The sequence below is a fragment of the Hibiscus syriacus genome, unplaced genomic scaffold (assembly GCF_006381635.1).
Source record: "Hibiscus syriacus cultivar Baekdansim isolate YM2019G1 unplaced genomic scaffold, ASM638163v2 tig00010533_pilon, whole genome shotgun sequence".
NCBI lineage: Eukaryota > Viridiplantae > Streptophyta > Magnoliopsida > Malvales > Malvaceae > Hibiscus > Hibiscus syriacus.
This window is the reverse complement of record NW_024062223.1, coordinates 837,414-862,544: the sequence shown is the minus strand read 5'-3', so window position 1 is coordinate 862,544 and position 25,131 is coordinate 837,414. Positions and strand designations below refer to the sequence as shown.

The following is a 25,131-nucleotide window of genomic DNA, read 5'->3' as shown; positions in this document are numbered from 1 at the left end:
TTGATTATGTTTACAGATACTCATATACGACACTCACAAACACTCGATTAAATGTGTATGACGAGATCGTACTCACATCTGCATCTGTGCCAAGATCATTATTATAACATCTTAACTGGTAAAACTTTTTGTTGAGATATTATTGCTGAACATGATTTTTGAGCTAAGCTCATTACAAGAACAAGAGGATAACCAAAATCAAATGTATGGAAAGAATACAATGCCTCTCTCCAGAGACCCGATCTTCGTACAAGCGGACTCAAAGCATATCCACGAGACTGGAGATCGACTGGTTTGATGTCAATAGATCTCGATTTTTGTGTTCAGGGAGACGGGAAAGATTCCGGAATGATTGGAGCTCTCCCAAACCTCAATCCCTCCCACATTTTCTTTGCTTACAAACAATCTCTCCACCTCCTTCAATTCTTTTTATCATCCCTCTCTCAGCATCTAGCGCCTTATCCACATGATTCCTCTTAAAGCTAACCTCCGGTCTTCGATCTTTGTTATCGGATATTTCCCGAGGATTAAATGCTTCATACGATCCAGTTCTGTCTCGACCAAACCTCGAGTCCTCCATCCTTCCCCACATGAACCTGCCTCTTATAGCAATGCAAATGGACATCATTTCCACCATAGCCGGTTTTTCTCAAGCTAGGATTTGTATCTTCCATATACACCCAGGGATCATCCCCTAATTTTCGAACATTTGTCATTGCCAAGTTCCCGGATTTCGAACATATCTTGAAGAGGAGTGAATCATCGGTGTCAACATCGACGTCAGCAAACGAGTCCCCGAATCTACTGCTCCTGCCCGAACTAGGCTCGTTCGTTTCCCAAACCACCTCCTTGCTTCTCGGGTCCCATATCCTAATCTAACCGGAGAAACCAAATGCTCCACAAGTGACAGCACTTCCGATAATCAAACCAGTTTGTAGCAGCCATGACAACTTTCCAGGGACTGTGTTCTTGGTCGCGCTTCCCGATTAGCGAGTCAACTCCAATGAAACCCGGAGCGTTGATTTATCGATCACAAGGATGTTGTTTTCTCTATGGGGACAATCGAATGATACAAAGATCAAGTCAGGTGATTTAGCGATGGCACTGACTCGTGCCTTGTATATCTGTGGATCGTCCTGGTCGGTACAATGGACTGAACTGATATAGTGCTCGCTGGTGAGGTCATAGATATGGAGACCCGATGTGGATTCGGATCCGACAGCAGGTATCTCGGGCCATACCCGGCAAATCGAGGTGATATCATCGAGATGCGTCCACACGGCGGCGGTGTACGATAAGTAGGGATCGTATATTGAAATCTGACCACCGTGAGCAATCCAGAGCGAACCATCTTCTTCCATGGAGAAAGTGGAAGGAACAACATCCGAAGTCGGGCGTACAGTATCGACGATGGACGCGTCTATCCCCCGAAGCGACGATGGTAAAGAGGCAGAGCAGAGGCAAAACTTAACACCATAATAAAGAGCCTCCTCGGCGAGTTCCTGGATAGAAAACTGACGGAGGGCAATGGAAGGGAGGCGGTTAGAACGAAGCAGAGAGAGAACGGAGAAGATTTCTGGGTCACGATCGATGAAGATGGGGTTAGAACGGGGGAAGAGGACGGTTGGGTTGGAAAATGACTTAAAATGTCAAGATCAAAACTATCAAAATTATATAATAGATAAATTCGTCAAATTATTAAATATTAAAATATAATGGAGAAAATCAAATAATGAACATACAAAATAAATAATGGAGAGAACACCAAATTTACGATGTTTAACGAAAATATCATCTACTCCTCGGACACCACTAATGGATGATAATTTCATTATCGAATAAAATATTACAACAAATGAAATTTTTAAAAATTTTCAAAATATTATAAAATCGGAGAATGAAGAAAATAAATAAAAGAGAGAACTTATTAGGATAGTTTCAAATGAAAGTGTTTAGACCTATTTATAATTGAACTTTAAGGACTAAACTTATAAATAACCTAATAGTTTAGGAACCAAAGATAAATTTTACCATGTGCACAAGTTGACAAGTGGCCAATTTGTCAACCTTTGGTATTCATCATATTCACTTGTCAACTTGAATTTAATGTTATGATAATAAATTTGAACTTGACTTCTTCACTAGCTATCAAATTTGATCAACATTTATTAACATTACAATTTATAGACTTGTAATTTTACAAGTTACACATAACATGTTGGAGAGGGCAACAAAGAGCGAATCAGGACCAGTGGAGTAGATGGTAGAGATGGTGGTCTTGAAAAACCTGTCGTCGATGTTGAGCTTTATGCGGCGGCCGGGAATCTTTGGGTTGGGAATTTGATCAGCCATTGAAGCTCATATAAATCCAATGATTAAAGCTAAGATCCCCTTTAAGAAAATGACTACGGTTGTTTCATTTCTCTTGAGCATTTTAGCGAACAGTTCATCTGCAAATTTTAACTTGATGAAGTAATTAGATATTGCCACTTGAAATCAAGATAAACCATTTTAAGTTTCTTTATGCCGTAGGTTCCAAAGATACCAATCACATTGAGACTTGGGTGGTAGTCGTTAAGTTAATCTCGATTTATAAATGACATAATAACATAATTACCTCGGATGTTTACACGTATGGTCAATTTGTTCCCCCATCTTTTTTTTTAACATTTTAGTCTTAATTTTTTATTTTGGAGTAAAATGTCGTTAATGAAATGAAAATGTTAGTTGGTTAATGGGCAACGCTTCCTATTGACATGATAGATCCACGGGAAATTATTAGATGATTCTGGCTCACAATGTCATCTATAGTCTGACCAATAATATTTGTCCATATCATTTTTTTCAATGTGAATCTCTTACCTCTTACTTACATGTAAATAAGAAGTGGGTTATTCAAAAATTATTTTAAAATTTATGACTCGTTTACTGGGACCACGGATGATGTGGTGAATCCGATCTATTAAATAATATATGATGTCTTGTCATCAAAAATTAATTTTTAAATTATTTTAAAATATAATATTATATGTAACACCCATAACCCGTATACGTGCCCGAATACGAGTCAAACATGTCGCATAATTTTTACATACATTCTATAATTGAAAACCCAAAACAAATTTAACTTTTAAAATTTATCCAATTTAATCATTTCAATAAAATAATATAATCACGTAAAATAATAATATAATATTTAAACATTTGAATCATTATCAGTTTCAGGCAATAACTAGACAGTTCTATACTATTTCATATCATAAAGTAAACTGTTTAATTTAAAAATATTTATTTATTCTAATAAAATATATTTTTTTTATCTAAAACACATAACTTAGATTCATATTTATATTTATAATAATATATCTCATACATATCTTATTCATATACATGTCATCTAGAAAATTTAAAATAGTATGATGTCATTACTGATACTTATAATTAGTCTTTGTTGATTGGTGTCAAACTCAACTCCTTACTTCACTTGCTAGTCTTTGTCTACGCATGAAAATCATCACGCGCTAAGTATACAATTAGTGAGACATTATAACTGTTGAATTATGTTTCGATATAACAAATTTAAGGTAAAATGTTTTTGGACTTGAATTGAATTTATTCAAAGTTTTAAAAATGTTTCAAAAATAATTCAAAGTCCATTAAATTCATATTTGAGCAAAAATGCTAAAGGGTGTCAAAGTGCATCCATGGACCCCTGTAGTGCATCCATGCACCTGCACTAGTGCATCGATGCACCATGCAATGCATCCATGCACTCAAACACCGAATGCAATTAGTGCATCGATGCATCCTGTTGTGCATCCATGCACGAAGGCTGCAACGACTAGTTTATTTGAATTTAATGAAGGGGCATCGATGCACCATGATAGTGCACCGATGCACCATGTTATGGGCAGCCTTTTTTAGTAGAAAAATCATCCCCAAACGACTCCAAAACATTCCCAACGGCTATATACAACATCAAACACATTACAAGTTATAAATACAAGCTAATGACACTTGAAGAAGAGAGAGAACAACCATCCAAGCAATCAAACACAAGAGAAGAGTTTTTCATTCTTATTTCATCTTTCTCTTGTAAATATTTTGTTCCTATGAACTTAATTCTTATAAACACCTACCTTAGAGAGGTTTTCTTGTTTACTTATTTTATCCTTTTGTAAAGGGGAAAGGTTCTAGCTAATCCCGTATAAAAGCTAGGGAAAGGTTCTAGTTTAGCCCAGAAAAACTAGGGAGTTGTAAGGTTATCTCTTTGTCCTCAAAAGAAAGAACAAATTAGTGAATTTGTTGGAAAATCCTTGGTGAGGAGCTAAGGTAGTGGACGTAGACTTTGATTGAGAAAGTCGAACCACTATAAATCGTTGTGCAATTCTCTATCTTTCAATCTCCTTACTCCCTAAACACAAAACCGTTCCGACCCCTCTTTGCAAACCGTTTCGGTTGTCGATTCGAGCTTCTGAAAATCCCAACAATAACAAACTAAGGTGATATGAAATATTAAGCAACTTAACAACATCAAAACAATATATTTCCTTATATAAAATTTAAGAATATCATAGCAATTTAAAACATTAAACTTAAATTCAAATAGAATAATTAAATATCCAAACCGATTTATTCAAGCCATTTTTCCTCACCAGGGACCTGAAAATTATCATTTTATGATCTTATCAAAACCATAATAAACAATATCATACATAATAATCATATCATATTCCTTTTTCATTCACATACATTTAAGAACTTTCATATTTCATGTTCATCTCTTACTTTCATATTCATTTTCACATTTCATTTTCATAACCATTACTTTCATATTTCAGAATTCATTCTCATATTCATAACCTATTTCCAGATTCAAAACTTATTTTCAAATTCATAACTTAATTTCATATTCATAGCTTAATTTCATATTTATAGCTTAATTTCATATTCATAGCCCAATGCAAATTTATGAGAATGCAAGGTATGTGAGTCATACATTATGTGCGCACTAGGCACTACACGGTGCCAATCATCATCATAGGATGCACTCCAAGTGCAAATCATATCATATGCACCAACGATGTCATACATAATGTACACGAATGTATCTTAACTTGAACTTTACTCAACTTCCTAGCATGCCAAATGTACATACGACTCTCAATGCAACATACAATGGACTTTTCCATTAATTATTATATGTTATTGAATTATCGAAGATATCAATATCTCAACATATCCAACTTTTCATATCATAACACAATAGACAGTTCATTCCCTAAACATTTCATTTCCACATAACATTTATATATCATGATCATCATCAATTTCCTTTCTTTAACATATACGCATCATATTCATCATGTAATAAATATCATAACTATCATTCCAATTATAATAAAGTTGACTCATTTCAAACTTTTATAATAGCATATAACATAGGAGTAACATGAAAACATAATTTATGACAAATTTCATATGCTAGCAGTTTGCACTACCTTCAAAGAAACATTATTATGTATTAATATACACACTTAAAAATTATTCCGTTTATACCAGTAGCAACTATACTCGAATACGAATCTAACCATATAAGACATTTTTTCTAGTTCAACTTGTACAATTTATAGTAAATTTTCAAATATAACTTACAAAAGTTGTTTTTGAGCAGAAACTGCTACCTTGTTTTCTGACCTATCATTGATAAAAAAATCATATCTTTTTATATAATACTTGAAATCAATAGCCGTTTATTTTAAACAAAACTAAACTGATATAAGAATCCAATGGCATAAAATTCATCCTCTAACCATTTATGTAGAATTTATGGTGATTTTCTATACTTACTGATTCAAGTCACAAGTATAGGCAGATTTCACATCCTTGGCTTATTCACTAATTATATTAGCTTACCAAATGAACATATAGGCTTGAATCACAATTCACATAATACTGGGATTCACTTCTTACCATAGTAACTCCATCACTGGCTCATCGAAAGACAATGTTTGCTCGATAACATAAATACAAATTAAATGCACTCACCTGGAATCTTTAGGTTGCAAATCTTCCTTACAAACTCGCATTCATCCTTAAGCTTCTCCTTAGTTTTAATATTGTTTGGTCATGATTTCAATCATAATCTAAATGGACACCATTTACAAAATATATACATTTCAAACAATATGTTAGAATCTTACTAACATAGGCACACAATAGAAAAATAAATCCCTAAAATATTTCCGGAACTCATCCGATACTAATTTCTTGTCACAACATAAATGTTGATCTCAAAGCTTCAAATTGACCATTAAAGTCCTTTTTATCCATATTCATCACTAAGGAACATAATATTTTCAAATTTTACATTTTAAAACACTAATTATGAAGTCTTTTCGAATTCATCTCAACTTTTCTATTTTACTCAAATTGATCCCTTGCCATTTTTTCCCCTCAACTCAAACTTCAATCAACTTAATTAAAATTTCCAGCATTTAATTCCAGCATAATACCTCAACATTCACACCATTTTCACTTAAGTCACTAACTTTATCATATTTTTAATTTAGTCCTCAAACTTCACCAATTTTCCAAAATAATCAAATTTCACATTCATACATCAAATTCAACATTCTAACATTAAATTCCAGCATATTACATCATCTATTTAACAATTACACATTAACCCCATAACTTTCCATAATTATCAAAGAGGTCCCCAAACTTTCACAAATTACAAATTGGTCCAAATAACTTTCTAAAGCTTGTATAACCTTTCAAACATCATTTCTAAGCCTAGGGAAATTTTTCATAATTTCCCCCCAATTATTTCCTTGAGGCCGAATATTTTAGGGTTTAGGGTTCTTGATTTTCACTGGATTCAAGCATGAATTCCACCTCTAAACAACATTTCAAGGCTTCTACAAACCAAATAAAAAATTCTTCAAAACCCTAGGTTTAGGCCGAACATGATTAAGCTTGATTTCAAGTGTTTTAATCATCACACATGCTTTAGAAATAATCTATAACATCAAAACCATAATAATCTTCCATCAAATCTCCAAAATCAAACATGTCTTTCATAAACCCTAATCTCCAATCTCATCATATAAGCATGATTCCCATGTAATTTTTATACCAAATGATTGAGAATTTCAAGAGGATTAATTTCTCTCTAATAACTAAATCCAAAACCCAATCGAATAAGATTAAAAATAAAATCAAAATTTCTCTTTACCTAGCTATGGGGGTGCACGACTTGAGCATGAAGAGGGACTGAAAATTCTTGTTTTATCTTCATAATTAACATATATACTTGTCAATTTAATACAAATAAATTTAAAATTCATTTAATTAGAAATTACCATTTTAATCTTACCAAAATATGATAATTTCCACTTTGTCATTGCTATAACATCATCCATGACATCATCTTATCTATATCATCTTCAAAGTCAAAGATGAACATATAAAAACCCACTTTCCACATTTTCCCTTACAAATTTTCGAAAACTGCAATTTTTTCATTAAATTTTCCAATTTCGGTTAAATATGGAAAAGCGACTTCAATTCCATTGATCCACATTAAATTTCACTGTTCTAAAATTTGGAAATAATATTTCTAACCTTTATCAATCATCCTTCAAATTTTCGTGAAATACTGATTCGATCCGATCATCCAATTCTATACCGAACTTTATTGCCTTATAGCCTTTAATACAAATCTTGTATCAAAATTCTGATTCCCACAAAAAAAACGTCATTATTGGGATGATCTATTCATTTATGGAAGAACATTTATTTTTGAGAAAATTATCGTTTTGCTCCTTGAACTTTTCCAAACTTTATACTTTGGCCACTAAACTTTTAAAATTAATGTTTTAGTCACTAACCTAAATACGGGGTATTACATTATAAGTGTATATGTAATTAATTACATTATAAGTTACTTCAAAATATTTTTTACAGATGTGGACCTCCCACATCAATAGGAAGCATTAACTGTTTAACCAATTAATCATCATCATCTAACCAGGGGATATTTTGCTCCAAAATAAAACGTTATGGTTAAAATGTAGAAAAAAGATACAGGAACAAAATAACCATGCGTACAAATGTGGGGGTAATTTTTTTTTATTAGGCCTATATAAATCATAACTTAGTTCATTATTTTATTTAAAACAATTATAATTATAATCGTCGAATTTTAAGATTAACTATGTAAATATGTGAATGTGACATCATATGTGCAAACGTTGGGGTAATTTTTTTTCAATAACATTATGTGAATATGTAAGTATAAATATCATATAATATACAAAATAATATTCTTCATTAACTAGGTAAAATCACATATTAAATACAATATATACCGTTCATAATACAAGTCTATAAATATGTGACAAAACCTCCCCCTCAAACTAGAACAATGTGTTAATTATGTTGAACCATAATTGCCATATAAAATTCTATGTCTATGAACACTTTAAAATAGTACAAAACTTGTTCAAATGTTGAATTGGTGATGACATATATTAGATTAACACACTTATCAGATAAATAATATGATAAACTATACTTTTAGTACTTAAACTATCAACTTTAATTCGTTTCAATACCTAAACTTTCATTTTTTTTCAAAAGCATACCTAACATTTAATTTTTATTTCATTTTAGTAACCACAATTAAAAACTTAACGCATTTAATGACTAAACTATCAGTTTTTGTCAATTTTAGTACCTAAACTTTCAATTTTTTTCAAAACTTAACGTTAAATTTTGAACAATGGTACTAAAATGAAACAAAAACTAAATTTGATGTATAGTTTTGAAAAAAATGAAAGTTTAGTACTAAAACGGACTAAAACTGATAGTTTAGATACTAAAAGTGTAATCTACCCTAAATAATATTAGAATATGTCACAATAAAATAATTCAATTTTCCAATGGACTAAAACTAATAGTGTAGGTACTAAAAGCGTAATTTACCCTAAATAATATTAGAATCCTAAATAATATTAGAATATGTCACAGTAAAATTATTCAATTTTCCAATAAATCATAAGTACCTCTCAAGATATGCAAATAATTCACCTTCTTTAGTAAATTCTAAACTGAGACATTAGAATACTACATAGTTTAGCACCTAATTTTCGACTCCGATAATGAATTAAACACATACTTTCCTTGTAATGATTCAAATTTTCAAGTCAATATTTGAGCATTGATCCAAACCAAGGATGAATCAAAGAGGAAAGCCTAGCAATTTTTACAAGGCATTAGAGCAGTAAGCATCGACAGGCTAGCCCGGTTTTAAACTCGATAGCTCGAACATAAAAGAAGCAGATAAAACAATACCAACAGATACTCATACAATAGCTAACACCATTTCAGTTTCTCACAAATGCCAAGTTCATCATAACAAGAGAAAACCCAAAAATGAGTGTCAACATACAAATTACATAGATGTATATGCATATGGATAAAACTAAATGTAATGATGCTATACCATATGATTAATATAAAATCTTGACAAGAATCTAACCTCGAATAACATGATCCGTTATATGGACAAATCCGGTACAAAACGATAACCAGTCACGAGACAAAATGCGATAGTCTAGCAGCCATATTTGCCACCTGAGCCTGCATTTGAGCTTCCTTAACTTTCGCAGCAGTGGCCTGAGCCTGGATTTGAGCTTCCTTAACTTTCGCAGCAGTGGCCCTATGAAAGAACTGCTCCCTTGACAACAACCTCACATTCCTCAGGTACTGATCGAACGACACAGCCCCATCTTGCACCGCCTTATCCAAGGAATAAACCACGTCCTCGATGGCTAAATCAGCAGCCGTGCAATCCAACATTTGTTTACAGAGAGGGTCGACGCAATGAATCGCCTCGTCAACATTCACATTGTTCTTCTCCAAGTCCTTTGTTTTCCCTTCGTTATCTCTAATCCAACTATCCAAAACATCTGTATTCATCAAAACAACCTGTAATTGATGCTCTAAAGCTTCCTTTTCGTATTGCATCTCTTTCAACCCTTTATTAATCTCCTCCTCTCTTCTTCTCAACACCGCTTGAGCCGAAAACAACCCTTCCATTTCGACTTCCCTAGCTTTCCGCATCCCGATTATATCGCCCTGGACCATTTCCACCAGCTTATTCATCGCATTCCTCTTATAAACCTCGGCGGCATCATCCGTTGAGGTCGGACGAGGTTCTGAGTGCTGTGGAGGCTGTAACCTCCCGTACGGAGACGGAGGATACAATCCCGATGCCGTATGAGCCACCCTCGGCCCCGGCGGCGGCGGATGGTGCCCGTAACTAGACGACATGGAGGAATTAATAGAAGGGCTGGGACTAGGGTTAGGATTGGGACGACGTTGAGAATAAAGAGGCGGATCACGCGAAAAAGCGGAGCTCAAATTAACGACCAAATCGACAAGATTAGAACTTGGGTAAATCCAATTATGCAGATAAGGAATCGACACTAACCCAGAAGGAGAAACGTGGGGGTGGGGTCGTTTGATGATCATGTCGCGCGTGGGATTGACGTAGACGGCGGGGGAGTAACGCGGGTAAGACTCTATGAGCCAGATGATGATGGGGATGTTGTATGTGACGCCTTGGAAAGGCATGGGGATGGTGCCGTCGGCTTGGAGGAGGTTGACGGATCGGCCGTCGTTGTGGGTGAAGGTGGCGGTTTTGGGCTCGAGGGAAGGGTAATTGGAGACAAGAGAAAGGAGGTGTTGTCGGATGAGCCATTTGGTGTCTTCGGTGTAAGGGAGGGAGGAAGGGCCGCGTTGGGAGAGGACGGAGGACAAGAATTGTTGGGTTTGTTGAGGGTTTGGCGGCGGAGTTGACGACGGTGGAACCATTTGTAGAGGTGGGCGGTGGAGGAGGAGCGATTGTATTTTGAGATTTGTTTCTAGCTTAGCGAAGGGGAAACCTTTTTCTTCTGACTTAAGGATGAATCACTTGTATTCTTATAGAGAATTTATTTAAAATTACGCATAAACACTTTTATTACATAATCTATTAGTTTAATTTATTTTAATATCTAACCTTTTAATTTTTTTAAATTATATTTAACATTTAGTTTTCATTTTATTTTAATATTCGTCGTAACAAATTTAACGCATTTAATACATAAACTATTAGTTTTGATCCGTTTTATTGTCTAAACTTTCTATCTTTACAAAACTTAACTTTAAACTTTGAATGAGTATTAAATAAAAAAATAAAAAAACTAAACTTTAGGTATAATTTTGAAAAAATTGAAAGTTTAGGTCTAAAACGAACCAAAACTGATAGTTTAGCTACTAAACACATAATTTACCATAAAATTATTCTCAATAATATAAAATTATTATTTAATTAATTAATATTATATATAATTATATATTTTAAATATTTTAAAAATAATAAAATAACGCCTAAATCTATACTAATAAATTATAATTAATTCAATGGGTCTCATAAATTACACTAATTCTTTTTTTTTTTTTTGTAAAGTACACAAATAGTCATTGTTTTGTTAAGTTCATCGACTATTAAAAGTAATGAATTGGTTCCCCAACTATAGGATGTTATTTTTAGTTCCTCGATTATTTAAAGATACAAAATGGTCACTCGACTATTCATTATGTTCCAAACTCGTCATTTTTCATTAAAAAATTAGTGATAATATGAGTTGGATGTTAATATGTTGTTTGAGATATGATAGTCGTTTGAGATTCTAGGATCAGATTTTATCATATCTCATACAGCAGATTAACATCCAGCTCATACTGTCATCAAATTTTTAATGGAAAAAGATGAGTTTAGAACATAATGAATACTCGAGTGATCATTTTATAACTTTTAATAGTCGAGAGACTAAAAAATTCAACATTTTATAATTGGGGATCATTTTGTAACTTTTGGTAATTGGAAGACTCAACAAAGTAACACCCTATAATGAGGACCATTTGTATACTTTATCCTTTCTTTTTTTTCTCATATTACATTCAATTTAACATAACTTATACATTATAATGATAGACAAAAACATATCAAAATGTGTAATTACTTATAATTATACATGTGTAATATATTTACGTCACCATTATCATGAATGGTGTTAAATTGAGTATTTTAATTACATCTTTAAATTTTGGGAAGTTAAAATTAAAATAATTACACATGTACTTAATAAAAATATTTTGAGTTAATTATATTATACATCTTTAAATTATAACTTTTATTTTAAATTAATATTTAAAAATTTTAAATATTGTAAATTTATTCTTAAATTATAACCTTTATTCTACATTAGCCCTTAAATTTTTAAGTATTTTAAATTCAATTTTTTTATTAATCTGGATTAAGTACAAGGTAATATATATTCAAAGACAACTCTTAAATCTTTCGACATTAAAGTTCACACCCCTAGTATTTATGGTGCTCGAACTCGGGTCCTCATGAATAACAACAATTCCTTTACCGCGGAGGTCACTTGGTTCGTGCATATCGATTAGCAATTTAAATATCAACTATAGCATGATCTTATGGCCGTTATTTTACGGTTTTGTTCGTCACAGTTTTAAATTTCTATAATTTTGTTTCTTTAGGCTCGTAAATATAAATAGATAATAATAATATATTTTAATTTGGATATAATTTTTAATTTTATTAAAGTAACTGAATAAGAAAATAAATAAACATAGAAGCTTAGAACTTAAACACCTAATCATAATAAGCATGAAATAAACCTCACTAGAGATTTATTGGACCATTATAATAATAAAAGATAAATTAAAGTTTAAGGGCTAAATCAATTTCATTGTGTTCATCACTCCCTGCAGCAGACCTATTCACTGCAAAATTTGCTTGAGAAGTATTAGCAAACCTCGTCGGTGAACCGATTCCGTTGATTATCGAAGAGTTCGAAGGCCTCGGGAGTGCAAATCCGCCATTGCCGATGCCAATCCTCCCATCGAAACTTGGCTGCGGAAGGTTCATCATGGCTTGCCTAGGGTAACCTTGACTGAACCGATTTCCGCCCGAACCGTATGGCCTCCATGGATACGAAGGTTTGTGGATCATGGATCCTGGCCTAAACCCAAGGGGGATCTATTCAAACAACCACAAACAGGGTTCAAATAAAACGTCGAACAAGGATAATAGGGCAAGATGGGACGGAGGACACTGTTCTGTCCAGTCCAGTGACCCCTCTTGATCGACGCACGTTCTTGCCTATGTGCATTTTGGTGCCCCCCCAAGGCTTGAGGGCTAGGGAACACTTTATTGCAGTAGGTGCAAGGTCGTCTTTCCAACAAAGAAGTCACAAGGCTCGTAGGGGTGACAAGATCGATATCCGCCCTTGATTCCGATCCTGGATTGTCGACGTTGGAGAGCATCAAACCAGGCAAAGCACCAGTGATCGGCTCCATTTTCATATGCTCTTTTGGTGTGGGGAATACTATGAGGGATGTTGTTCAATTTATTCAAGTTTGAGTTAGTAACATTGGTTCAATTATGGCAAGGTATTTCATTTTCTAGTTGTCAATTTACATCTTTTTACCATAGGTAAATACAAGAGTATATGGTGCAAATTCATGCATCAATTTTAAATAACTTAATGTTTACACATATATGTACATATATATTCCGGATATATTTACTTATTATGGTAAAAAATACAAATTTAGCCACCTATGCATTACTTTAAAATTGGTAACTCTATAAATTTGAAGTTCATATGACCATTTATCTCATTAAATATCCCTAGTAACTAGAGGTTTTTACTTAACTAAACCTAATCTTCGATGTTTTTTTTCTTCTTCAATTGAATCGATATTGAATAATAAAATTATTCAATGAGGTATTGAGTTAGATTAGGATAATACTGATGTTGAATAATAAAATTAGAAAAATAAGAGTCATAGAAAATCATTTTAATAAATTTAATTTTTTAACTAAATTAAAATTAAAATCAATTTGATAAAACATATAAATAATAAGGACTAAATGTGCAATTATATTACTTTTGTTAACTATCTTGTCAGTTCCTCCATCAAATGTTAACTACAGATAGCTTGACTAACATCATTTAAATAATCAATTGATTTGGTTGATAAATTTTAAAAAAATATTGATCTTGGTAAAACCCTCCTCTTAGTTAAGTGACCATAGGTGTAGTTTACTCAATTATAAATACAATCAATATAAGCATAATGTCACGGGGCTAGACTGCTGCTAGCAAGCTTATACAACCTTAGTTAAGTAACCTAAACGTCTAAACAAAGTGGAAACAAGCAAAAGAAAGGAAAAACTAAGAGATGGGCGCTCAAAGTAAAGAGAAGAGAGAATGAGTGAATGCTAACTTGTATTCCTCAAAGTGATCATCACAGCTGAAGTGGAGAGAGCCTCCTTTTATAGCTGGAGTATCCTACATCCAACGATTACAATTGAATTACATCAATGGTTTAGAAAAAGCCTACTCTATCTATTCATTTATTTTCCTTGATCATCATGTGACAAGCCCTCTTTAAAACGATATAGCATCAGTCCCTCCAATAAGCTCACCATCTCGCTAATATACCTTTAGCCTGAGGCATCAACAACAAAATTTATTTTCCATGATTTGTGCTCCAAGGAAACATCGAACTCCACAAGAAACTCTTGCCAACGAGTCTGCTTCAGTGACAACTTCTTCTGTGTGAGAAAGTAAATGTTGGCAACATTAACCGTGTACACCACGAACTTTGACTCAAGCACATAATCTCTCCATGTACGTAGATAATGCACAACTGAGGTTATCTCCTTCTCATGCACCGTGTATCTCTGCTCAACATCTTTGAGCTTTCGGCTCTCAAAAGAAATCGAATGTCCCTCTTACATAAGAACCCCACCAATCGCCACATGGGATGCATCACTGTAAATCTCAAAGGGCTTGGTGCAATATGGCAGCACCAAGATCGACTCATTCACCATTGCAAGCTTGAATTCGTCAAAGGCTTTCTAACAGTCCAGTCCCCAATACCACGCCTTGGCATTCTTCAACAACTCGGTCAATGATGCGACAATTCTAAAGTAGTCTTTGACAAACCTCTAGTAGTTGTTAACCAACCCCATAAATGATCTCGTATCAGTTACCTTGGTTGGTGCTTCCCACTCTTCAATGTCCCAAATCTTGTCCCTGTCCATCTTGATCACCCCATCTTCAATGATGTGGCCAATGAATGGAACTTTCTTCTAGGCAAATGAGCACTTTTGCTCCTTGACATAGAGCTCATACACTCGCAAGATCATGAACACCTTCCTCAAATGTTGTGGGGTGCTCACCGTTCCCCACACGTAATTGGCTTCAAACCATTTTCAAAATGAGTTCTTGGTTAAATTTAGACCACTTTAATCTTTTAAAATGATTTTGTCCAAAATTCTTTTAAGAGACGTTTTTTTATATATTCAATATGCCTAATTCAAATATTAATGGCGACTCAAACTAATTTGTTTAGTTTTTTCATAAAATTACAATTCACTCTTTAAATTTTAAAATATTGAGTCGAGATTGGTGTCATCCCACAATCGCTCAAAGGCTTAAAGATCATTCTGATAGCTTTGACGAGTCACAAATATATAAGAGATAAATTATGCATTTCATCCCTCAACTTTAATCTTACTCATATTTGCGATACTAAACTTTAAAAACTTTCAATTTTATCATTAGATTTTTTAATTACTCCATATTTTGATCGCTTGAGCGTTAAATCAAATATAATTAAGTGACATGATTTTTTTTCTAATATAAACTTATTTTTTTCTTAATGGTCGCTATGTGTAGTTCATCTCATCTTTTTCATTTTAATTATTATTGTATTTTCTTCCTTGAAGATTACAGTTTCATATTTGTGCCACGTTAGTGTTGGAATCTTCGTTTTTTAACGTTTTCTATAACCACTCGAGGCATTGATGAATTCGTCTCATCATCCTCTATCACTCTATCAATTTATATTTTTCCAAAATCTCTTTAAATTCAATCTGAAACCCTAAACTCACAAAACTCCAAACCACTTCAATCTATAATCTCCATTATCAAATTAACATGAAATCATAAATATAGCTTCTCTCTTTCTCTACCTCTTCACTATTAGAATTTTGAAGAAGATACTATATCGTCTAAAAATCAAATAAAATTAAAACCCATTTTTTTAAAAATAATAAAAACTAGAAAATTGCATAATTTTAAAAGGCAGATGATCAATCATAATGACAAAGTAATCAAAATAAGAACAATTCAATCATGAATGATCAAGTTAGAAATTGTTAAAGTTTAATAACTAAAATCAGAATAAAAATAAAGTTGAGTGATGAAATTTGTACTTTACCAATATATATAACCACTTTCATATTTATCTTTTTTTAATATTATTTAATTAAAAATAAACCTTACGTGTCGAATCAAATATTTTAAAATTCTTAATAAAAGCAAAAAAGAAAAGCAATATATGAAAAAAAACTCGTTATCGGTTACGAAAACAATAAAACAACCAAATTAAATAATTACACGTGTCACAAAACTTGTTTCTCCCTCAAATCAACTAATAAAGTCAACCATAAAAACTAACCTAGCTGTGAACTTATCAACCAGTATCTACTTTATTAATTTTTTTTTTTTTTGGTTTGCTTCTTCTTCTTCTTCTTCTTTAATTTTAATTTACGTCCAACTCGAACAGAGCCTTGTTTATGTTTTGGTTCTTTTAGAACTGAAGAAGATACATAGTCAGTCTTCGGATCTGAAAAATGTTTTTTTTTGGGGTTTAGATTTTCTTTAATTATATATATGTATTTCGATTTCGTTTAAGTTTTTTTTAATGATTAATGATCCAAATCTGACACCCGAATCATGAGAAAGAAGCTCGATACCCGTTTCCCAGCTGTAAGCTTCTATCTTTTTCTTATTTTTTTCCTTTTACTTTTCTCTGAATTTGTTTCCCCCCTTTTTAATCAGATGTTAGTTTGAGTTGGGCGTTTGATTTTTGGTTGATTTGATGGAAAATGAAATCTGGGTTAATTATAGTTTTTGATTATGTGCTTGTTTTTGTTGCTGCGATTCCGATTTGTAAGGTAGTTTTCGTGACAATGGTCATCGTTAATTTTCCATGTATTAGTTGACTCTGTGTTCAATGTTTACGGTTTTTGGTTATTTAGTTTATGATTGTTTCAATTATATGGAATTTCATGGACTGTGATGTTGGATTTGTGTTTTTCAAAGTTCTTTTAGGGAGGATTCTTTGTTTTTTGATGTTCTATGAAAATCTCATGTTGGTTTGATAATGTTTTTGATTGTTTCTTTGAAGTCGGTCGATATTACTGAGATATGTTCAATTTCCCAAATATTGTTTGATGATTCTTAGTCTGCAGAATGTTTAGCTGACTGAGTTCTACAACTTTAGTTTCTTGTTAATCATCGGGTCCTAATTCGCTCTTGACATCATGGGCATTTGTGTTACTCCGACTCGGTTTTTTGGAAGTACCCTTCTTCGACCTTCCAATGACCTTAGACATGGAAAAAACTTAGAAAAAGTTGGACATACCTATGTTAAACGCTCCCCTTATCCGACACTCACACCTAAGTGTTGAGTAACATAGCTTAGCTGTGTCCTATCTTCTCACACCACACTTAGAACTTGTGTTATGTTGCTCCGTCGACGATAATAAACCAGCAACTCACAAGGATGCCTATTTGATGAAGCTCTCATTTGATGGAAATAGTCTATAAGGACATCTATGTGTCGAAGTTCCTATCTTCTTGTCCTGATATTCTGTGTGTAGTTAACATTCTGTCTTGTTTGTTACTGATTTTGGGGTTTGCTGTTTTATATTCGGATATCAGGTAATGTTAATCTCTTATAATTAAGATATACTGGTTTGTGGTCCCGCAACTCCATTTGATGTTGTATCTTTCAAGCCGTTTTCTGCCTGGAGAATATGCGGATGTTTTCCTGATGTTTTGTATATGCTTTAGGACTGTGGGTTGCATTGTCATGCTTGCCTATGAGTCTTCTTCTTGGAATGATATTCCCTTGACAATGGTTTTCTTATAATTTTTACCGATCTTAGCTATGATTAATGCTGAAACATTAGAGCATATTTGTTTTTCAGGCTCGCATCAAAAAGATCATGCAATCAGATGAAGATGTCGGGAAGATTGCATTAGCAGTGCCTGTTTTAGTTTGTGAATGACTATAACTTTCATGATTTACCAAAATAATTCCTCCATGCATGTATAGTACTTGCTCATGCTACTTTGTATTACTTTTCAGCGAAAGCATTGGAATTGTTTCTCCAAGACCTTTGTGACCGTACGTATGAAATCACTCTTCAAAGAAGAGCAAAGACCATGAATTCATTGCATTTGTAAGTGAAGAATTAGCATGTGATATCTGTCGTCTGCTTTAGGATTTGACGTTCTTTTCTGCATTTATACACGTTTTCATGCACACATGTTTCTTTTTATTTCACTTTTCTTGATCATGTGCATGTGCATGTGCATGTGCATTAATAATGTTGATATCTACAATATGAATGTCTCCCACCTTAAATGCCTTGGAGGGTTTTGGAGTTTTACTTTAAAGGTTTGGTAGTAGTTTTAGTATCTTAGTTTTTTTTTTCTCGATTTCTTTTACTTTCTTTGGCTTTAATAAAAGGTTCCCCATTAATAGATTTGGCATGAAAGTGGAAATTAAAAAAAAAATAAAGAAGTAAAGGCGAGAAGGGGAAAAGATAGTGTAGATAGATGGATGGATGGATCATGCTACATTTTTAAATTAACAAGCCTTGTGATTAGCATGGTATCATATTATGTGTCTTTGGATCTTGTTCTTTGTTACCCTTATTGTTGTGTATTTTATATGTATTGTGCATTGTTCTAACAAAAGCATCCAACTAAATTGCAGAAAGCATTGTGTACAGAGCTACAATGTATTTGACTTTCTGAGGGACATTGTTAGCCGGGTTCCTGACTATGGTCATGGCCATTCTGAGGCTGCTGCTACTGATGATCGAACTATTTCCCGGAGAAGGTTAGAGAAACCTGGCTCCCCCCTTGTTTCTTACTTTTGAATTTGTAAATGAGACACTTATTTGGTGATATTTTCCCATATCATTCTGCTAGAAAAGCTGCCGGAGATGATGCCAATGATAGTGATGAAGAATCTAAGAGAAGCAGAATGGTAAGATGGTTTTGATTCAACACGTGCCTGCCTGTACATAACGTGTATATATATACACGCGCTCGCGCATGCGTGCTATAAGCGTATGGAACATGGTATGAGCGTGTGCACAACTCTATAGGAATGAATGATGCTAAACTTTTTTTCTTCAGCGATGGAAAAGTATCTGGTTTAAAGTTAATTTGTGAATTTTAGTGTACTGTTTCAGAAACTTCAGTATAAGAATTACTGGGTTTGTTCACTGCTGTGCATGCTGTTTTACATGAATAATAAATTTAACTCAAGTCCATTGTTTGTTTTTCACTCGAATGTCAATATTCAGATCATGCCATTTATATGTGTGTGAGAGTTTAGCTACTTTGACTGACTTCTTTCTTACATGTATTCAACAGCATGATGTGGGTCATGCTGGCACCAGTGGCCGAGGGAGAGGCCGTGGACGAGGCAGGGGTCGTGGAAGAGGAGCTCGACATGTGGAAAGAGATGCTCATCGTGAAATAGAACCAGAACATTGCTCAACACATCAGCAAAACAACAAAAGTCATTCAACCACAGCAATGGCGATAGATGATGGTTCCGAGTTGAAGGATACCGTGAAAGAGAACACAACTGGTGATGATGCCAATCAAGCTGTCCGGAATTTCGATCTGAATGCTGAGGTGGATGAGAATGTGGATACAAAGGCCGCAGCAGCTGCTGCTAAGGTTGCTGAACCTGAAGCCTCTGCCAGTGCACCAGCAGCCACAACTGCAGTGGCAGCAGCTCAACCTTCTTTGCCAGGGCCTACAACAGAGGCTAAACACGAAGAATACCCTGGCTGGTCTCTTTCAGAAATGGACAAGATGGCTATCGATCCTCTTCAACTTGCTCAGCTTGGCGGAAGATTAGACGAGGATGAAGAAGATTACGATGAGGAAGGGTGAGTAGGTAGCAGCTGGACTCCTAGAAAACGTTAGCGGTCAAGATCAGTTTAGCACCCCAAGCAGATAAGATCAAGAAAATGCGAAAATAGTCAAGATGATCTCATTGGAGTATAGTAATATATCCTATGTAGATCTCAAGGGCTCAAATGCATTTCTCTTCTTTGTTTATCAATCATCGTTCCTTTTCTGTTATAGCATTCACTAACATAACTTTGGAAATGGTAGATTCTCACAACCGAAAGACACTAGTCCAACCTGCTCGTTATGCAACGAGAAATTTGTGGTTCCTGGTGTAACTATGATCTTATTCCATGCTCAGTATCGACTTAGTTCATTAATTTTAGTTTCATGATTGTCAACTCATTAGTCTTGCCCATTTCTTCAAGTTCTGCAATGAGAAGAACATGTTTGCCTGCTGTGTTGCAGACAGATTGATTCTGATCCCTCCCCTCTGCCGGACCTAAAACAAGGTTATCTTCAAAACTTATTGGTGAAAGATGTATGGATGCATTTCAAGCTCTCTTTTCATGCATGTGAATTATGATAAATCTTTTTCGTGAATCAAACATGTTATAGCTACCACCGAGCAACCTACTGCCGTCTGACATGTCCGGCCACCTTTAACCACCATCTTTCCTGTTGTTCATCAACATAAACATAGCTAATATAATTATAAATAAAAAGTTCCATTTATTTCATATATACCATAACAAGTATCCAAATCATTATTACAACATTCGGTACAGCACAAACTCCATTGAGGAGGAAAAACACAGAAAATGACCAAAGTTTAAGAGATGGGAGGACAAAAGGTGAGTCTTTTCACTGCTAATAGCATCTCAAACTGCTCCAAAAACAAATACTAAACTGCTTGGAATCAGACACTGCACTTTTGAGATACTTTGAAACCATTGAGGATTTTCATTTTCTTTAAAAAAAAGACGAAAAACATGAGTTTTGAAATATGCTCATGTGAGGTTTATCCTCTGGTTTCCGAAGCAGTGAAATAAGCTTCTCCGATCATTTCGGATGAAAAAGAGGACGAGAACCGGGATATCTTATCCATAAAAAAGCAGTATGAGGAAAAACATAACTGGAGACATAACTAAGGTACAAGGATGATAGTATGTATGTAAGCATATGTTATGTATGACTTTCAATTATTCCTCACGAAAACTAGTTTGGAACTCAGAAAATCTTGGGAAATTGAGTCGGTTGACGATGGTTTTGAATTTGTCTTCGATCTTGGATTAAGCCTCGCCTGTCATATAGATTCAGGAAAAAAAACGAATCATACGTCAAACTTTCAGTGCATCAGAAATAAGAATTTCATGAAGAGAAAACAATCTCTCAAATATCTAGTACGTAGTAATGTTACTTGGGACTCGAATGTGTATTAGATACGGTTTTATTTCGTGTTCGTATGCTCAAAATATGCCAGACTGCTTGCTTGTAGAAACTAAGTTGAAACTAAAACTGTACAAATTACTGGTCAGTAGGACAAACCTCGTACTGTTCGAGCAAGGAAGCAAACAATGTTGCGATTCCTTGAATGACAAATTTCTGGTAAACGCAGGATCGTGTACCGGCACCGAAGGGAAGAAAAGCTGCATTCTCATTCGGATCATTCAAAACAAAAGAACTCTTCCTTTGATCCTTCAGTTCTTCAGCATGTCCTGAAGTGAAGAAAAGCAATTGGATAACTACCTATAGTAGCACCCTGTGATACTGAATGCAAACTAAATCAAAATGAAGGTTAAACCCAAATCTGGAAGAACCGACACGATCATGACACATCAAGTAGTAACGAATTAATGAGCATAATTCAAAGCATGACAGCGAATATAACAGGGAACACAAAAACAAGAAGTGTCATAGTTTTGTGCTAAATTGGAAAGTTTTACCAAGCATTAGCAAATCCAAATTAATAGAAATTTTGGGAAAAGAGTGGAACCTGCAATGGATGTATCCATATTCAGCGAAGCGGATGTTTTTTCAGTCTTACACAGAAAACGATAGGGATTAAATTTACCGGCATCATTTCCCCAACTAGAATCATCCGTCTGCACCAACTGCACAGGTACAACAACTATTGCTCCAGCCGGTACAATTACACCAGACTTGAGCCTCAAATCTTCAACACGCAGTGATGGAAAACATTTGTATAAGTGACCATACAATTAGTGTTATAACTTATAAAACCGCAAGTCTGCAACCATCACGGGACTCTAGTTCTAAACCTCAAAAAGATAATACAATTTCAAATGAGAAATAAAACCTTTCGGTTTTACAAAAAAAGATATTCAAACACCATATGCCATTCCTAAAGCATAAATTAGGTAATAAAATGTCAGAAAACTAAGGTGGTTAGCAGACCCGGAATGGTCTGACAGTATAGAAAATCAAGGTTTTGACATGAAACTCAGAATACTTGAGTGCTGAAAAGTTATTTTTATAAGTTCGATATCGATTCATTTTATGATCAAGGAAGGCATGAAAAAGTATGTCTAATGTCAAAATTTTCCAATTTCAATCTTCGAAAATTGCTCACCGTGTTGCAGGGAACACCTCTGTAGCAAAGGCCCGGCTGGCATAACACGAGCAGACTCATAGATAGTTGCCAACAATAAAGGCATCTTCTCTGCAAGAGGTTGATCTTTTTCCTCTGAACCTTTCCTTGCCATGATTATCTCAGAGCGGATCTGCAGAAGTTCAATTCCAAAGACAAAAATCAATTGCAATCTGGGACCTTCAACTCCAAACCAAATGTATAAACACTTACACACATACACATATATATGCCGTGTGATGAAGGATCATTTAAGTTCAGAAGAAAGTCTCTAAGTACTTCCTAATACTAGCAAAGTAATTGATGACTCGGAAAAGAAAGAAACCGGAAAAGAGGAAGTATACCTTCTGCTGTATTTCAGGATGTGTAACAAGCCTCATCAACATATTACCGATCAAACCTCCAGTCGTTAAGCATCCATGAAACAGCATGCCCATAATATTGCCATAAGGTTCATCTCTTACATTAAGATGGCCATTAAACTTGTAATTTCTACTGCACTCTTGAACAAGGTCTCTAGTTAGGCATTTCAACTTTGTACATAATTGCCGATACCTCCAGAATCCTCGTTCCCAGAAGGGAGTAACACTATACGAGGCCCAAAAGCATGCATCTTTAGCAACCATCATCAAGAGGTCCTCGTAAATAGTAGCCTTTGACCAAGCCAAGAACATTTCACCAAAGATTGTTGCGCCAAGCAAAGTGAAAGCCATATGCTGAGAAGCCATTTTACAATCAACACGTCCTTTGGCCATGTTCTGGTGTAATTCCGCCATGATACGCTCGACAGCCCTGGTCGGGATTAAATTTGCTCTATCAAGAAACTTTACATTCAATTCAGATGCCAATGACTCTCTTCTCTTTTCTACCTGCAGATGATAAAGTGGAAAAATTCCATAGAATGTCAGAAGGTTGTTCGATCATGCCATCGAAAGTATAATTGAAAAATGCAAGAAAACATTTTGTTAGAACAATTCGAAGATCAAACACAACATATTATCCATATGGTGACCAAAAACACCAAAATTATCAAAAGCTTCAACTATAGTTCATAACTAATTTCAAAGACTCAGAAGGCCAAATTATAACCTAAGTCGAGTTAAATTTTCCGGGATTGGATTGGATTTGACCAGGCAACCAATACCACAAGAACTCAAATTGAACTTTGAGCCTCAGACTCCGACGTGGAACTCGAGCTCATACATCTTACATATTGAGCTCCGCTCTGTTCGATTATGCCCCTATCTATAGACTCGGGTAACCACTAACCAGAGACCATCTTCTCCACAAGTTCAACAATAGCAATAGCATCTAAAAGAACTTGTAGGTTTTGAAGTACCTTATCAAAAGAGGAAGCAAATAGGGTGGACTGTCCAAAGGCCAAATTAAAAGCCTTCCCTGTCAATGGAAGTTTATCCTTAGCCTTATACAACATCTCTTTGATGACTTCTGGTTCTTTCATTGAAACCAAAAGCTGATTTGGACTCAACCATAGCTTCACAATTGAACCATATTCCCCATGTGAATCTGACAATACCTCTGCACAAATATTCACACACATATATATACTTATACCAAGAAAAAGAACAGATTTTAACAACCAAAGCAAAACCCAGATTCTCAACATTCGGGTACTGATCATTCTTCTTCATACAAAAGATTGAAGCTTTCAAAACACTGATTCTGGCAAATACAAGAATAACCCAGATTCCAAAAGGAACATAGATTCATCTTTTGCATTAAAAATAATGAGAAAGAAAAGAAAAGAAAGTAGTTTTAAATTTATACCTGTGAGATTTTGCTTGGAGAGAGTATTGAAATGGCCATAAAAGGAAGGAGGAGGAGGGCCTGGGATCTTAGAACCCTGATTCCACAACTTAAAGAGCTTAAACAGCCTGTGAGTAAGAAAATAAGTGATGGATATAAGAGAAATCCAGAGAAAAGCGTTGATTTCCCAAATAGCATATTCTCTGAGAAAACGAGAAGTTTCCCGGGAAAATTCACAGGAACTTGTAGGATCCCAAGCTTGTAAAACAAAACAAAGAAAAGAGTTCATTTTTTCTTCTTCTTCTTTACACTGTTGGTTTCATAAGTAGGGGAAAAGTTGATATTTTGATGGGATTTTGTGTTTGAAGGATCGGATGGGATGTGTGCTTTCAGTTCATGTGGAGAAAATTGAAAAAGATTGAAGCTTTTTGGCTGTGTTTCTTTGACTTTGGAAGGAGAATCTGTGTTTGATTGATGAGGAAATATGGCATCGCATGTGCCACTTGGATGGACTTAACATCAACATTAAGTTACGTGTCTCATTTTTTTCCTTCCAAATCGGATATATTTTAACTCGATTCAATTTTATTAAAAAATTTCACTTTAATTTTTATAATATATCTTATTTGTAGTTAGGGATGTAAATGA

At 34.4% G+C, this 25,131-nt stretch overlaps 3 protein-coding genes and 1 pseudogene across 4 annotated transcripts; 1 reads left to right on the top strand and 3 right to left on the bottom strand.

The window, feature by feature from the left end:
• Positions 1 to 227: 227 nt before the first annotated feature.
• LOC120203988 lies at positions 228 to 2,352 on the bottom strand (annotated as a pseudogene).
• Positions 2,353 to 9,488: 7,136 nt separating this feature from the next.
• LOC120204136 (protein ELC-like) lies at positions 9,489 to 10,954 on the bottom strand. Its single transcript, XM_039204229.1, has 2 exons — positions 9,727 to 10,954; positions 9,489 to 9,684 (listed from the first exon to the last, which is right to left on the bottom strand). Exons 1-2 carry the CDS (start codon positions 10,882 to 10,884, stop codon positions 9,601 to 9,603), a joined length of 1,242 nt encoding a protein of 413 aa, XP_039060160.1. The 5' UTR covers positions 10,885 to 10,954; the 3' UTR covers positions 9,489 to 9,600.
• A 5,769-nt stretch (positions 10,955 to 16,723) lies between these two features.
• On the top strand, positions 16,724 to 20,294 carry LOC120204135 (dr1-associated corepressor-like). Of its 2 annotated transcripts, none has more exons than XM_039204228.1 (6): positions 16,724 to 16,928; positions 18,155 to 18,227; positions 18,316 to 18,409; positions 18,949 to 19,074; positions 19,167 to 19,224; positions 19,617 to 20,294. In XM_039204228.1, exons 1-6 carry the CDS (start codon positions 16,896 to 16,898, stop codon positions 20,145 to 20,147), a joined length of 915 nt encoding a protein of 304 aa, XP_039060159.1. In that variant the 5' UTR covers positions 16,724 to 16,895; the 3' UTR covers positions 20,148 to 20,294. The 2 variants fall into 2 exon arrangements, with proteins under 2 accessions (XP_039060159.1, XP_039060158.1); XM_039204227.1 differs by having other exon boundaries at positions 16,730 to 16,928; positions 19,614 to 20,294.
• A 931-nt stretch (positions 20,295 to 21,225) lies between these two features.
• Positions 21,226 to 24,791, bottom strand: LOC120204132 (cytokinin hydroxylase-like). Its single transcript, XM_039204224.1, has 7 exons — positions 24,505 to 24,791; positions 24,056 to 24,255; positions 23,061 to 23,585; positions 22,699 to 22,849; positions 22,102 to 22,281; positions 21,654 to 21,823; positions 21,226 to 21,408 (listed from the first exon to the last, which is right to left on the bottom strand). Exons 1-7 carry the CDS (start codon positions 24,770 to 24,772, stop codon positions 21,304 to 21,306), a joined length of 1,599 nt encoding a protein of 532 aa, XP_039060155.1. The 5' UTR covers positions 24,773 to 24,791; the 3' UTR covers positions 21,226 to 21,303.
• Between the last annotated feature and the right edge of the window lie 340 nt (positions 24,792 to 25,131).